The 16,757-nt window shown below is 38.4% G+C and overlaps 1 protein-coding gene across 2 annotated transcripts in view; it reads right to left on the bottom strand.

The window, feature by feature from the left end:
* Nucleotides 1-12,270, bottom strand: part of TOLLIP (toll interacting protein) — a 34,756-nt gene extending 22,486 nt beyond the window's left edge. For both annotated transcript variants that reach the window (XM_083379608.1, XM_083379609.1), the window contains exons 1-3: nucleotides 12,152-12,270; nucleotides 4,163-4,312; nucleotides 1,887-2,069 (exon numbers count right to left, since the gene is read on the bottom strand). In XM_083379608.1, coding sequence (XP_083235734.1) covers nucleotides 1,887-2,069; nucleotides 4,163-4,312; nucleotides 12,152-12,184 — 366 coding nt within the window. In that variant the 5' untranslated portion in view covers nucleotides 12,185-12,270. The remainder of the gene's footprint in view (nucleotides 1-1,886; nucleotides 2,070-4,162; nucleotides 4,313-12,151) is intronic.
* Nucleotides 12,271-16,757: the final 4,487 nt, after the last annotated feature.

Below are 16,757 nucleotides of genomic sequence, written 5' to 3'. Positions count from 1 at the left end.
GCAAAGGCTTCCATTGTTGAAAGCCATTCAGGTATCTTCGTATAATTTTTTTTCTTTTATTTTTTTTTCCATTCTAAGAGAAGTGCATTTCTTATAGCATGGTTCTGAAAGTATCTATGCACTTTATTCTTTCCATACCACAGGAAGGCATGCCAGCCAATCTGCAGGTCATCCTAAGTGTTATCTATTCTTTAATCCACATTAATATAGCTGCTTGGTAATATAACTTCCAGTCTGGAAGTCTAAGTCCTCCCCTTTCTCTAATGTCCTGTAGCAATCTCACTTTAATTCGTGCTTTCTTCCCTTGCCAAACAAATTTCAATATTGCTTTTGTTATTTATTTTTAATCTCTATGGAAGACAAGCATATTTTAAATGAAGTTGCTGAGAATTTTAGTCTCTATGGATAAGATCAGCAGCAATCTTCACTTAGTCCTTCAGGAGAAGTAAGAGGAAATTTGAGCCACTTCCAATCTCTAAATTGCTATTTAGTTTTCTATAGCCAGATAAATATACATTATTTTTCATGGTATTAATGTTGATTTTTTCAAAGGGAACTGACATAGAAGACAATGACTGACAGAGGAAAAATAGTCAATCTTATAAAACAGAATACTTTTTTTACTATAATAAGTCACCTAGTTTCACAAGTCGTCCTACTATTGCACATTTTTTTCTTCCCTTCAATTGTGTCTGATTCTTGGAGACTCCCAGGAAAAGGCCCTGCCATTTTCTTGGCAAAGTTTTTCAGAAGTGGTTTGCTTACACTTCTGTAGAGTGACTGGCCCAAGGTCACCCAGCTGGCTTTGTGCCTAAGGTAGAAATATGGTCTCTTGGTTTCTAGCTTGATGTCTTAACTACCACACAAAACTGATTCTCTAGGACAGGGGTGTCAAACTACTGGCCCATCCGGCAATGGGGGAAAAGTTCCGATACATTGCGCGGTCACGTGATGTCACAAGTTTGACAGGTCCGCTCTAGGACATGTTTTGACATCTTATTTTCCTTCAGATAAAACAAAGCAGAGTGAGGAGCATATGAAATCATTACAAACTCAGAAATGTAAATGAGAAAAATTGGAATATAGTTGTATAGATAATAGGAAGCTGCATTTACTATAGCTATTCTCTGCTTGGCAAAGATAAAAGACCAAACCTCTTGGAAAGGAAAAAGGGAAAGAGATAAAAGGAATAAGTTTTATAGTAAGTTGTACCATAACAATATCTACTTCAGTTATCATGATAGGATAATAGAAAGAATTGTATTTATCAGACTTGGACTAATCCTATACCAAACAGTAGGACCTGAACACATGGTAAGAGAAATAACGTACATTAAAACAACATTTGTACGGTAAGATCCCAAGAAAATTATAATAGTAATTTCTCTACGTTTTCCCCAAATCATCAACTACATTCTGCTTTGTGGTATTCTGCTGACACACCTACAGTGTATATACATGGGAGCTTCTATTAACTGTTGTCCAATTATGGAAGCAACACAAGTGGGAGGGCTGCATGTATGGATATGAAAAGCAGCATAGTTGAGAGAAACTGGTGATAGAGAGGCTACAGACAACTTATCCGTCCAGGCCATGTTAAAAGCAATACAACATTCATTCATTCATTCATTAATCAACCATAAGCTTTTATCCTTCTTCAACAAATAGAATGTAATTCTGGAAACCTGCTGATCAAAATCCTGCATTTCAGATCAGCTGAACCAACACTGATTTACTTCAAAAAATATGACTATTTCACAAATGACTTGAAAAATATCGGAAATTACTTTGATAAAAGTGTGTACATATGTACTCTGATCCAATCTGGAATGGCAAGGCAATGTGAAAGTAGTTAAAATACCACCACCACCCTTTTCAATCTTTACCTCATCAAATATCTCAAGATAGAAAGAATCTACCCCAGGAGGGACAGTGCACTGAATAACTTTGTTCCATCGAGGATTTTTGGCTCCATTATGAGCAGTGGGAGTTTCATAGACAGCATAACCAAGTCGTATTCTGCAGTATGGGTCCATGCGCGTCATGCCATAGTTTTTTGCCAATTTTGCCTACAAGGAAAACAAAAACCCACACCGATAAGAGGAATTAATTTTTAAGGTATTCTATTATACAAATTCCCAGGCTGAAACATCTACATAAGTCCAAGTCACTGTATAATGATTCTCTCAACTATGTAAAATCTCAATTACATAAATATTGCAATATTGATCAGAAAAATAAAAAAAGTTATTTTCTACAAAGCTTAAATAAAATCAAGGCCATCCTTCCATAGTGCTCTGGATTGCATACAATGTCTTCAAAGGGGAATATGTTTACGTATGGTATATGGGAATTGCCAAATGACAAAATTCAGAGCAATATAAGCAAACATTACAGAGAAATTACCTGATTGAACAAAATGGCCAGCAGAAAATTATACTCTTTATATACCTTATTCCAAAATACTTGTCTTGTCAGAAAAGTTCAACACCAAATGATAAAACTTTCTTCTAGAAAATATTCACTATTTTTTCTTAAAATTAGGATGAAATATCGTAAATCACCGGTAGAGCTCATTTACTATTCATCCTTAAAAAAAACAACTGAATTTAAAATAATCCTTCCAAAAAACATAGAAAAGAAGCATCTGGTTAATGTAGAAGCAAGCCCTGAAGGACTTTATAGGTAAAAATCAGTAAGTTGAATTGGAATTAGAAATGAAGTGGGAGCTAGTAAAGAAAGCTGCAGTATGTTTGTATCACTCAGTTCGTTTTGCCATCGTAGTATTTTGTATTAACTGAATTTTGCAAACCTTCAAGGAAAACTTCATGTATATACTGCTGTAATCTAAACAAAATTTATCAGACTATTGAACAAGGCTACCTCCATCCAAACAGAGGTACAACTAAGCTGAAGAACGATGGTTTATGTCACAAAGACCTTGTATCTCTACTATCAAATATAGATTCAGGAATTCCACCCACCCACCCCCATCTCAAGTTACAGCCTTGATCTTTTAAGGGGTAAGCTTAAAACTGTATGCTATTTACATAAATTGATGAAGTACTCTCTCATCTAGATTGAAATTCAGTTTTTTGGCCTTGATTATTGCAGCCAGGCATTTAGTCAGCACTTTTACTGCTTCTCCTCAATCTGATATAAAGTACAAATGGAACTGACTGCCATTAGCCTAGAGATGGTATTTATTCTTAATCTCTCAATATTCTTATCCAGCTGTTCATGTAGGCCACAGGTGTCAAAAGTCGCCACGTCACGTGACGTGTCATGACGTACTGCGACTTCTTTTGCATTGCCGGAGCTGGGGTGGGTGCGGCCTCCGTATGATGCAACTGGCCCACGGGCCGGCAGTTTGACACCCAATGTAGTCAGTCAACATGAGGGACAGAATGAGACCTTGCAAAAGCCCATGAAATAAATACGATGGGGTCAAACAGAAATCTCTCATCACCATCTTTTGGACATGCCTATCTAAGTAGGGGAAGAACCACTTCAAGTCTGGTCTATCAACACTTACGTGGACAACTCCTGTAGAAGGATGTCATGGCTACTAAAAGATCAAAAGAATCAATAGGGTTGTACCCCATAGGTTTCAGTAAAGATCATCCAACAGCAGGTAAGGGAATTTAGCGTCTAAATACAAATCGAAAGAGCCCTACAAAAATCTTCTTCATCCAAGAATGTCTGAATCTAAGCAGTTACCAAGTGTTTAGGTACTTTGCCGAGGAAATTGATTTTGACAACTGGACTGTATTTAGATCTTCTGGGTCCAATTTTTTCCCCCCAGAAATAGTCTCTGTTAATGAAACTGAGACCAGTCCTTTGTATAGGAAGGAATCTGTGATCTCCTGGACCACCTTTAGATACTTTATGTACCTGATGTTAGATTATTAAAAACCTAATAAAAACCACATATTAACTAAATGCATATGCTCATAACAGAGACTGATTAATGATTTTAGAGATAGTTTGTACTACTGCAACATTATACAATTCTAAAAATAATTTATGCTTACTACTGCATATATTTTGTTTTCCCTGTAAGAACACTACATAATGATTATTAGTCAAGAGCCAGTGATGCTCGTTTAATTTTATCGGTTGGCATAGAAGTGTATATTTTAAAGTGTACTTTTTAAAATACCTGCACTACGGTGATACTCAGTCTCCCAACAGTACCCATTGCTCCTCCATATTGTAATTGTTGAGCTGCTTGAGCATCTAATTGGATTTGTTGTTGCTGCTGTGTTGGGGTAATACGAAGGAAATCTTGAGGAAGTTCACCGATATATACCTATAGAGGAAAACACATATACCAATTAGCTAATACTCTCTGCACTCTCATCCATTCAACCGCCTTTTTAAAATTTACCTATTTTCAATATTCCATTCTTTTCTGATTCTAGCCATTCTTTGTATTTCACATATAGTATATGTGTCAGACCCTTAACATGATTCCTACAAGGCTGTATGATTCCACTTCATTTTATTTTAGAATAATTTAACATAAAAGTAAACATACTGCACAACGCAGAAGGCTAACTGCCATCTTAATCAATACATGTAGTCTTTGTTTAGCAATTGCTTCAATAGAGGCCAACTCATAATTATGACTGCGAGGAAAAAGTAACTTGCAACCAATGCATATATTTACAACATTTGCATTCTCTCTCTCTTAACACGTGTTTGCCATCACAGTATTGCATTGCCCTACTGCTGACCTGCTTTCCCCTCTTCACCTCAAAGAGTGGAAAGACTGCTTAAACAAGCCATCTCTTCTTGAGCTGCTTTTCTCTGCAGCACAGCTCATCCCTAAAAAGTACTAACTGCAAGTTAACAAGCTCAACTCTATGATCTTAGTTGATTAGAGTCGTCTGACTGGCAGCTCAAAAGTGCTAGGCAGACTGCCTGTGTACATATACGTTTTTGCCCTTCTACCCGACTTCCTCACGAGTCAAGTTCTGGAAACCTTCCGTGCCACTTGGCTCATCCAGCTGTTTGACACTGGTTCCTTCTGATACTATAAGTATATTCAGGGACAATTTTTTAATAAATCATTTTCAAGATTTAGTATCATCCTGGTGTCTCTCTGGGTTCTCGTTCTTTGGTATCCATCCTGCAATTTTAAACTAAGCATTGACACACAGGTTAATGGCAAAACAAATATAACCTGCTTTATTTTCATTTGCTTATCCCATACCAAAATGTCCTCAAAGACAAAGGAGAAAGAACTTCAGTTCAGGTGAAGTAAGAAGCAAGAAGCAAAGGAAAGATGAAGTAAAGTAATTTATTTGATTTTTTAAATAACAGAAAAAGAAAACAAGAACAAAACACAGATACATACATTGCCAAAAAATATACATTAACGGGTAGTTTTAAAAAGTGAAAAATTCAATAGAAAAATACAAAGTATAAAATATAAAGTAAATGTTGTGCCAACAGTAAGCAGTTAGAATGTAAATATCCAAGTGTATGTGTGTGTGCGTATTTTTCTAATATATGTATATAGCTATTGTGCTTTTTTTAACTTACTGTATTTTGTATAAATGAGTTCATTATACTTGTCCATACAATGTTTACATCTGTAGGCAATCTGCTCATAGTGGCAAGTGTAATCAGTTCAGGACTTAATGAGGCCATATATTCACCTTTCCAATGCTTTAATATTAGCCTTTTAGCCATAGTAATGGCATAAAGAATCCATTTACACCCTCTAATTATCAAATTCCATTTTAATACATATGTAATTCAAAAGAATATTATCCTTAGAAAATGTGAGTTTAGCTCCCTTTCTGGCACTATATTTAACTGTCACTACAAAATGTGGAGCTAGGTCTCAGAATACTCCATAGGCTACAAGCTGCATACATATGTGCTAAAATATTTTTTGGGGGAAACTATTGTATCCATTTCTATATTCAGTTTATTAAGTCTTTATGATTCTTACTATATCTATCTTTTTCATGTGCTAATACTCATTTCCAGCACAGCCCTTATTATCATTACCCACATTCCTCATACTTTCACGAAGCCTCAATGAAGAAGAGGAACAAGAAAAATATTCTAGTACTCTCTTAGATTATAGTATGCATTTACCTATGATTACTAAAAGAAAAACATCTATTGTCATCTGAAGTTAATATCTAGACTTTAGAGGTATTATATCTGAGAATACAAATACTGAAATTATTTTCACAGCTGCTACTATAAAGTAAAAATAGTTTAGGTCTTTCTTTCATGACAGATCTTTCCTTTTCTTTTGAACTAGAATTGGGCAACTACACTGCATTATCCGTAATGAATATGTTATAATATATCATGTCATCTTTGATTATCAATGAAGCCACAAACCTCAACAGCTGTTCATTTTTTTAAAAAATAGATAAAATACATCTTTAAATTATCTTCAAGTCAGATCAGTATGTTATTTAGAGTGATTATATAGAGTTGCAAAGCTTGATTATTTATTTGCTTGCCAAAACAATGTTCTAAATGCTAATGGTGAAGAAAAACATGAAAAGGAAGTTATGAATGCTATTGAAAATAGTCGGTTGTAGTAAGTATGGGTGTTTTAACTGAGAAAATGTTAAAATATGGATGTGGTGATTATGGAACAACTGGGCAAGTAACATTCCACTAGAAAAAAAAGTGCACCTTTGACTGACATGTGGAAGAATGCAATTATTTTCTTGTTCCTCCATATAGGTTGTCCTTGTCTTGTGTCTGGCCGCTTAGACCAGGGGTCCCCAATCCATGGGCAATGGCCCACTACTGGGCTTTGAGCTATTCAGAACTGGGCTGGGGAAACATTGGGCAAGCATGTGCCCACATGTGCAAGTGGCAGGCGACCACGAGCTCCATTTACACGAGCGCCAGCCACACGTGTCCACCGCTCATGCAAATGGAGCTGTACGCGCTTGCCAGCCATTCATGTAAAACCATCCCCTCTCCCCGCCAGTTCACAAAGCCAGAAAGGTTGGGGAACTCTGCCAATGACAATAACCAAAAATTAGAAAAAAAAACAGTGAAGGCTACACCAAGCAAGAGGCTGTATAGATTTTTGTTATTCAATAATCAGTGAGAAAAGTATGAATATAAGGAAGAAAGTATACATTTCTTTTTTTCTTTTTTTTTGAGTAAATACTGAATTTATAGAATGACTTATTCAAAGGTAGGATTGAAGGTTATTGTGGGAAGTGATAAGAGCATTCTACTATAGAAGTAACATCTATGTGAGAATGGAATCCTTAACAAGTGGTTCAATATTAAGCCTGGGGTAAGACAAGGTTAAGTGATGCCCCTCAGCTGATTAACACGTTCATGGATAAATATTCATGTAAGGAATGCTCCTGGTAGTATTAGAACTATGGTGGTTAAGGATGTTGATGTATGTGTTCTATTGCATGACAATTATGCTGCTAGCTAAATGTCATGTTCTTTTTACAGCTGCCAAAACAGAAAGCAGTTCTTTTCCAAGCACAATTCTTAGAGTTCCCTTTACAAAACACATCAAGATGAAAAGAGTATGGGCATAAGAATTTCAGCAAGTGTACTATTTTCAGTTTAGGCCCAACGTATCCCCATCTACATTAGGCAAAGACTTCCCTATTCTCTTTTCCAGTTTTTTTCTATAAACCAATGAGGAGGCCAGTGTCTCTATCAATATCAGACAAGTTTGTAGTTGGTTGTTCACATAAGTCTGTTTGAATCTTCTGGGAACCAACTGAGATTCTGAGAATGATGTGCAGTGATTGTTAGGTAGATTTTATTGCATGACAGGAGCAGCTGCGTAAAAGTATAAAAATCAAAAGTAGTTCTGTTTCATAAATAAAATGGAACGAGCGTCTGCAACTTAACTACAGTACTGGCAAAAAAGTGCAAAAGACATTATTTGTCTCAGAAGAACATTCAAATGGGGAAAATGGATTGGGAAAAAATTAACCCAATCAAATGAAGATGTTTATATTTGCCTAAATACTCTGTGTGTGTGTGTGTGTGTGTGTGTGTGTGTGCATGCGCACACATGTGCACGTGCACCCATGCGTTTTTGAGTCACTGTTGCCTCCTGGCAATTGTCTAGACTTGCTCCTATAGTTTTCTTGGCAAGTGTTCCAGAAATGGTTCATCATTGTCTTCTTCCTACGCCTAAGAGAGAGTGACTAGCCGAATTCCAAAACCTAAAACCCAGAAGCAGAGGTATAGATACAGGAAATAAAAATGTGGGTCAATATGCTATTCTGCACTATTCATTTATTGCATACCTCTACATCTAATTATTTGAGAAGCCTAAGATAGTACCAAAAGACAGAGCTCCCCAACCTTTCTGGCTTTGTGAACCGGTTGTGGGGGGGAGAAGAAGAGGGGATGGTTCCCTGCAAATGGCTGGCAAGTGCTCACACAAATGGGGATGGGAGTGTGGACACACACTGCTCGCCTGCTGTTCTGTGGCCCAATTACAAACAGCTCACAGCTCACTAGTGGGCCGAGGCCCAGAGGTTGGGGACCTCTGCCATAAGGAATGCAGGATAACACAATACATTTTCTTCTTGAATATATTAAATAGAAATAAAAATGCAGTCAGACATGAGCATCCATCAAGGACCAGAAGGCATAAAGTTGAAGGTCAATTTTGTATCAACATTTTATTAAAATTCAAGAGACCAAATTCATTTATCCTACTTTCTCCCAAATAAGAAACATATTTGTTTACAGTACTGATATCTGGAGTCCTGGTATCTGATACAGGGCTAGGCTGTTTGAAGTTTGTGAGCTTACCTGTGGACTATGATTTGCTAAATTTAATCCATTTTGGTTCTCTTGAAACCAAAATGAAGTCAAAGGTTGAAATAACTACCAGAAAATTGGCTTTCATTATTAGTTTAAATGGGGCCATACTTACCGATCAATGTGCTCTCACCAAGCTGTTGATCCCCTTTCTTATACAAAAGGGGATACCTGCTTGGCAACAGTGTATTGGAAAAAACAAATGCAAATTTTGGCTGCATCAACAAATCTCAAGGAATATTACAATCACAAGAAGTATTGTCCAGACCCTTTCTTAGGTCTTGGGTCCAGTTTTATCTACTACATTTTAGAAAGGATTCACAAAAACTGGAACAATTTAAAGAACAACCAGTATGATAATCAGAGGACCGGAAACTAAGTCTTATGAGAAGAGAGAGAGAGCAAACTCAGCATGTTTAGCCTTGAAAAAAAGATAATTGAAGGAGCATATTATAGTATTCCAGCCATCTCAAAGAGATGTGTCACTTTGAAAAAGATCAAAAAGCTTATTCCCTTACCCAGCTGGAGACAAAATAATGATTGTAAATTACAGGAAGGTATATTTCAGTTAAATGTGAAAAAATAAAAATCTAATAGTAAGAGCAGTCTGACAGTGGCACCAATTAACCAGAACAATGGTGGCTTCCTCTTCATTGAATGTGTTTCAGCAGAAACTGAACTGACATCTTTCTAATCATATATTAATATGTAAAGTTTATTTCATAAAAATAGAGGTTAGGATCTCAAAACACTCGCATTCCTTGATTATTATTACCGGTATTTTTTAAAAAAAGGTTTGAAGTATTTTAAACTTTGAAAACTTAGGGGATCAACAGTTTGGTGAGAGCACATTAAAAAAAGCAAATACAAGCAGAAGAAATATTATGCTATTTACATTTGTCTCTATTAAAATTAATTCTGCCATTAACTCATTCTCCATGAGCAATATCATCTTCACTTATATTTCTGTCCTCTAGAATTGTGTTTCTCAACCTTAATAAATTTAAGACATGTAGAATTCAACTCCCAGCATACTGGCTGAGAAATCCTGGGAGTCAAGCCCACACATCCTAGTTATCAAGGATAAGAAATACTGCTCTAGAGCAGTTGTTCCCAACCTTTTCTATACCCCGCACCCCTAGAACATTTCTGATATATTCTCGCACCCCTTACAACAATGGCAATGAATTATGCATATACACCAGACATGTCAAACTCGCGACGTCACGTGACATCATGCGACATATAGGGACTGTTTTGAGTTTGCCAGCAATGGGGTGGGTGTGACTTCTGGATGACGCATCCGGACTGTGGGCCAGCAGTTTGGCACCCCTGATATACACTATAATTTTGAAAACCCAAGTTTTCGCACCCCCTGGAATATCGTTTCGCACCCTTGGTTGGGAACCCCAGCATGGATCATTTACAAATCTATTGTCACCATTTTTTCAACCCAAGTAAAATCCTAAAACTTGACTTCATATTTCACTGGAGTCTGATGAAAACATGTTTGAATATCATTTATGATATTCAATGGATGCACCTACCTACTATGGATACACCTACTATGTATATCACTACAAAGTCATATCGCTAAACATCTAATGGGCAATTTTATCAAGCATTTTGTTCAAAATAAATAACATTCCCACAATCTCTTTTTTTAAAAAAAAATATAATTTCCCATTTGTTAACAAATCCATGCTGACTTCTAATAATCACTGCCATTTCAGTTAAATGGGTTGCTTTATCTATTGTACAATCTTCCAATACATCCTTTTAAAGAAATATTCAGTAGGTAGAGCAATTCAGTCTCAGAATAAAGGGTACACATAATCATTAGTCAAGAGTGAAGAGATAAAATTATACGTCCAATTCTTAAGACAAAAAAAAACCTTCCCACCCCCAAATGCTTGAAAAGGTAAACTGTCCGGAAGATCTATTGTCTTAGATGAAACAGACATGCTTCTGACTAAGCAGAAATAATTGAAACAAGGTACTTTTATTAGCAAAGTCAAAAAATAAGAAAGCCGTATCTTGTAATAATAATAAAAAATGTCATTATACCTAAACTCTATAAAGACGCTTAGCAAGTGAAGGAAATAGAAACGCAACAATATTATCCTTCTTTAAGTCAAGGATTTTTTCCCCCTCTTTTAGAATATTTTCTCTTTTAGAAAATTCTAGGTTCATGATGGCACGATCGTTTACTACTGAGGGGAAAAAAAAATAATCATCTAAACCTGAAAAACCCGAAAGTTAGACCGACCATCATCAGGCTGGTCTAATTTGAGGAGCTTTTTATATGTTACGAAGGCCCCACTCCAGCTCTACGAGTTTTTCCCCGCCCTCCGGGCCAGCTGAATTTGCTCTAGCCCAGGGGTAGGCAACCTCGGCTCTTTTATGACTCGTGGACTTCAACTCCCAGAATTCCTGAGTCAGCTTGGCTGGCTCAGGAATTCTGGGAGTTGAAGTCCACGAGTCATAAAAGAGCCGAGGTTGCCTACCCCTGCTCTAGCCCAAGGGTAGGCAACCTTGGCTCTTTTATGACTCGTGGACTTCAACTCCCAGAATTCCTGAGCCAGCATGGCTCAGCTTGGAAACCTCTGTCTTTCCCCCCTCAGCATAGCTGGCTCAGGAATTCTGGGAGTTGAAGTCCACGAGTCATAAAAGAGCCGAGGTTGCCTACCCCTGCTCTAGCCCAAGGGTAGGCAACCTTGGCTCTTTTATGACTCGTGGACTTCAACTCCCAGAATTCCTGAGCCAGCATGGCTCAGCTTGGAAACCTCTGTCTTTCCCCCCTCAGCATAGCTGGCTCAGGAATTCTGGGAGTTGAAGTCCACGAGTCATAAAAGAGCCGAGGTTGCCTACCCCTGCTCTAGCCCAAGGGTAGGCAACCTCGGCTCTTTGATGACTCGTGGACTTCAACTCCCAGAATTCCTGAGCCAGCATGGCTCAGCTTGGAAACCTCTGTCTTTCCCCCCCTCAGCATGGCTGGCTCAGGAATTCTGGGAGTTGAAGTCCACGAGTCATCAAAGAGCCGAGGTTGCCTTACCCCTGCTCTCTAGCCCGTCTGACCTCTGACTCCAACTACCGTTCACAAGACCATCGTATGGCCCTGAAGCTGCCGCTCCCCACCCCAAACCGCCCTTTATGTGGATGGACACCAGGCTGTCAGCCCCGCGCCATATAGCTACGCCAATGTGCCCGGAAAGAGGAGAGGACGGAAGAGGCCACTGCGCCTGGACACCCCTTAGGACCCTCCGTATCCTCCCGTCCCCTTCCGAGGATTAAAAAGTGGGCGAAGAAGTGGGAAAGTCCCCCCGGTCTTCAAGCAAACCCGACTCACCGGGCCCCGCTGTGTACTAACAGTGGTCGCCATGGCGCCACCCGCAGACTCCCTTCTTCTCGCGCTGATCGGCCGAGGCTGCTCCGACAGGAAAACTCGGCTGATTCCCCCCCCCTCCGTTTCTCTCTCGCCACGCCCCCAAATCCACCGCTATTTAGCACTGCGCTTGCGCCCGAGGCTCCCTTTGGTAGTCGCCGGCGCCGCTGAGCGAACCGCTATGTGGCCAGGCGCATGCGTCAAAAAAAGAGGAAATTCCGGTCTTAGAACGTCATTTTTCCTCGGTCATTTTCCACCGGCTTTCGGGGCTGGTGACGTCGAGACCCCCCCCCCCATGGGTTTTTTTTTTTTTCGGAGGGAGCGCGGTACTAGGCGAGGATTCCCACTGAGGGGCGGGAGGAGGTGCGGAGGGCCTCGCTCGGGATCGGCCGAACGTTATGTACGCAACACTGCCGTAGAGATAGTTGAGGTTAATTTGAACGTTTCGGCTACTCGGACTTCCTTTTTCGCCGTTAGGAGGTCACTAGGGCAAGGCGCTTCCTCAGAATCGGACCTCGCGAGTGGTCCCGTTACCTTGACGCCAGGAGTTATCCGATTGGTTGGCAGAAGCGGGTGGGCGGGGCAAGGTGTTTTAACGCTGACCGAAAAGTTGACGCGAACGCGATGCTTTTTGTTGGGGTATTTTATTTTATTTTTGGTCATTGGCAGGGGTAGGCAACCTCGGCTCTTTTATGACTCATGGACTTCAACAGGGAGAGTGCAGTTCTTGTGTCTGGGTCAGTAGACAGGCTTGCAGTCTAAAATAATGGGAAGGTTATATAAATATATCCTTAAATAAATAAATAAATAAATAAATAAATAAATAAATCCTTTTCAACTACTGCAAGGGTCTTCAAACTTGGCCTTCTAATGACTTGTGGACTTCCAATTCCCAGAATTCCTCAGCCAGGCACTGGCTGAGGAATTCTGGGATTTGGAAGTCCACAAGTCATAAAAGGACCAAGTTTGAGGAATTCTGGGAATTGGAAGTCCACAAGTCATAAAAGGGCCAAGTTTGAAGACCCCTGAACTACTGTATCATATCTGAGTTGGCTTTTTATCAATAGAAAGCCATGAATCAGAATATCAGCTGTGGTTACCAAATCAGAATATCAGCTGTGGGTTACTAAGTCAGTCTGTTGGCTGACTGCTTAGTACCAAACATGTTCATTCTTGTGAACTATATGATGAACACTTAAGGCAAAAGAGAAAAAAAATGTAAACAGAACCAAAGGTGGCAAAGGCAGCTGGGAGTGGGTGGTTCTGAGGCATTTGTATGTCTGTGCCCTGCTTTGCATTAAGCCTAAATACTAGAATGAAAATGGGTGTAGAACTAACTCGGAACATTGATATGAATGAAATGACAGCTGCTTCAAAATCAGTTTTAGTATAGTATGTTTAGGTGTGTGTCATGTATGTGTTTCACTTTGAGAGCAGACAACTAAATTGCATTTTTGATGTGTGCCGTTGTGCCCACAGTAAAAAAAAATGACAATAAAGGTTATCTTTTATTTACCTTCTGAAGTATTCACCTCTTCTGCAACTCCTGTTTTCAGCAAAACAAAGGTGTTGTAATCTGACTGATGTATTGGGAAACCTAGTCTGATGATTTCAAACTTATTTAAATAATATAACTTTCATGTTGCCAAGATTGGCAATCATTTAATTAAAATTCATATTTCACATCCCATCAACCTGAAAGAATAGGGCAATTAGAGGTTTTGACATTTGTAATGGATAATTTATGTGACATATAATAAAAACACACAAGTTGCAGGTACCTGTGTTGTGCTGCCTGAGTAAATTGATTACGATGGAGTGCAATTGAACAAAGATAACATCAGATTTTAGCTGACAGGGATTTTGTCATTTAGTCTGCCATATATAAAAGTAGAGGTTTTCCCGACCCAGTTGTGCCCAACTCTAGGGAGGGGTGCTTATCTCCATTTCCTAGCCAAGGTAACCAGTGTTGTGCAAAAATGCTTCTGTGGTCATCTGACCAGCATGACTACATGCCAAGGCACACAGAATACTGTTATCTTCCCCCCCCCATGGTGTTTATTTATACGCTTGCACTTACATGCTTTCGAATAGTTAGATCTTAAAGTATCAGATGGGGGGATGAAAATTTCAAGGGAAAAACATTTTTTCCAAAATTTGTCTTTCTGAAAAAAAAATGTAATTTTATTTTAAATAATATATAAATTAATGAAGTTGACAAATAAATTGGTCTATGTTTGAAATACACTAAATCAAGGAGCAAATTAATATAAGAGCTAGGAAAGATAATATAATTGCTTGTATTAGTCTAGGACAAAAGTCAGTTTTCAGAATACAGCCAGGAATCTTTAGAATAGATTGTAGATTCTAATTCCACTTGTAACAAAAATTACAAACATTTTAACATAACTTCAACTGATGAAGTTTAATATGAGACAACTTATAAATTTAAAATTATACACGAATAGTTTTTATACAATCCAATTTTATGTATTAAATTTATTTCCCACCCGTGTCACTGTCACCTGAGCAGCTTATAAACAGATGTATATATCCTTTTGAATAAAATAGATAAATTGGCATAACCAGGTGACAATACATATGTAAGATACATTTAAAATGCGTATGGGGGGGGAAGTATTTAAAGTTTCTGTAAAAACTAATGACGATTATCCAAGAATCTTTCATGATAGTTCTGGCAGGCTTAAACTTGACTTAGAGGGCATTTCCCAGTATTTCAACCTAGGATTTTCTTCCAGAAAGGCAGAATTTAAGGAATAGTTACAGTCAGGGCTTTTTTTGTCATAGAACGCCCAGAACGGAGTTCCGGCACCTTTTTTGGATGGAACCTTGTAGGGTACGAAAGGCAGGTCATATGACATGTGTGAGTTCTGGCACCTTTTTCTTTTACAAAAAAAGCACTGGTTACAGTCATGGTTGTCCATGGCTAAATTGGATAACAGCGTGAGGAATTGCCAGAATGCGGACATGCTGAGAGGGTGCAAGTTACAAATCCTCTATAAACATAGTATTATAACATCAAAGCTGAAGTTGTCCCTAGGCACAAAATTTCCAGACACATTGATCCAAAATTAATTAGCCTGCAAATTTAACTTCCATCATTTAATCAGCTGAAAAAAATAACTATGCAAGTGTGGTTACAGTTTATTAGTACAGCATAGCAGGCAGAGATTTTGAATAATTTTGCTTGGATTGCAGGCTTCAAAGTTAATTTTATGACGCGATCATTTAGGTACTGACTCTTGAAAAAATGCTACACATTTACTCAAGGCTGTAGTATGGTTAAAATAAAACAAAACACACCATGCTGAAAAACACAAAAAACAAGTAGCCAAATTATCTTGAGAACATCAAATATACTATCAGATCTTGAGTTGGTTCTTAGTTGCTTGTCATTCTTTGTTACCTGATGAAAATAGTTGCACCAGGATTGATTGTCATTGATTGCTTCTTTGACTCCCTGAAACCCATGCTTGCAACACCAGTAATAGTATCCAGCCACTTTGTTAGGTTCCTATTCCATTGCCTTTGATTTCTCCATGCATTGAAGTCTTCTCTAGCGATTCTTGTCTTTGCATTATTAAATATTAAAGCTGTAAGCTTCCTTATTCCACAGAGCAGGCTATTTTTACTTCATCTAATAGTGAATATTTTGTTCTGTGAGACCAAGGTATTTCTGGCATTTCTCCTGGGATTGCAGTTCAAAGCCTCAATTTTTCCTTTTTTTTACCCTTTCTGAAGATCCAGTTTTTTCAGATATATATTACAACTGGGAAAATTATGACACTTAAAATATTTCATTATCAGTATATCTCTGCATTTTAGTTTGCCTCTTATAGTCCCGCCGAAAGAGCAGGCCTCTTTCTTTCACGACTACAGTCATTACTCCTGTAATGTAAATAGTTCAAGCCAGAGTAAAACATAAAACAATAAAGTTGCTGGAAAATGTCTCGGTCCTACATGCCACATTACAAGTATAATAAAAGGAACCAATTTGGTGTAGTGGTTAATAATGCTAGTCCAGAAATCAGGAGACTGTAAGTTCTAATCCAGTCTAAGGGGTTGTAGGAGGACAGCACGCACACACCCCAGAGAAAGAAATATTTTGGGAATATTAAAAGGCAGAATATTGTATTTCTCCAAAGGATCTTAAAAGGCAGAAAAGCAAGCCCAATTTTTCTTAATCGCCCCAAGCAGAAACTAGGCAGCAGCCAGTTTTTAGAAATGCAGATGTGATAATCCTATTCAGAAAGGTTGGAGCCAGGAAGCTTGGAGCTGATGAGATTAGAAAGACAAAGACCCCTAAAATCTACATTCCCCCACCCAAGCCCTAAGGAAACGTGACTTTTAGGACATAATAGGATTAACCCACCAATACCAAAAAGGACACACTCAAAAGAACCTCAGGTCAAAATTCATGCCACAGGAACAAGAACTCCAAATACAAAAGGCTCAGAAGGTATAAAAACCACCACTCCCAGCTACATGTGGTCAGCTGCTCCAGAGCCTCACGTCTTGATTCTGCTTTTCAGTAAACTACAATCTTCTT

Source organism: Vipera ursinii (genome assembly GCF_947247035.1).
Source record: "Vipera ursinii genome assembly, chromosome: 1".
NCBI lineage: Eukaryota > Metazoa > Chordata > Lepidosauria > Squamata > Viperidae > Vipera > Vipera ursinii.
This window is presented reverse-complemented; position numbering and strand designations above follow the sequence as displayed.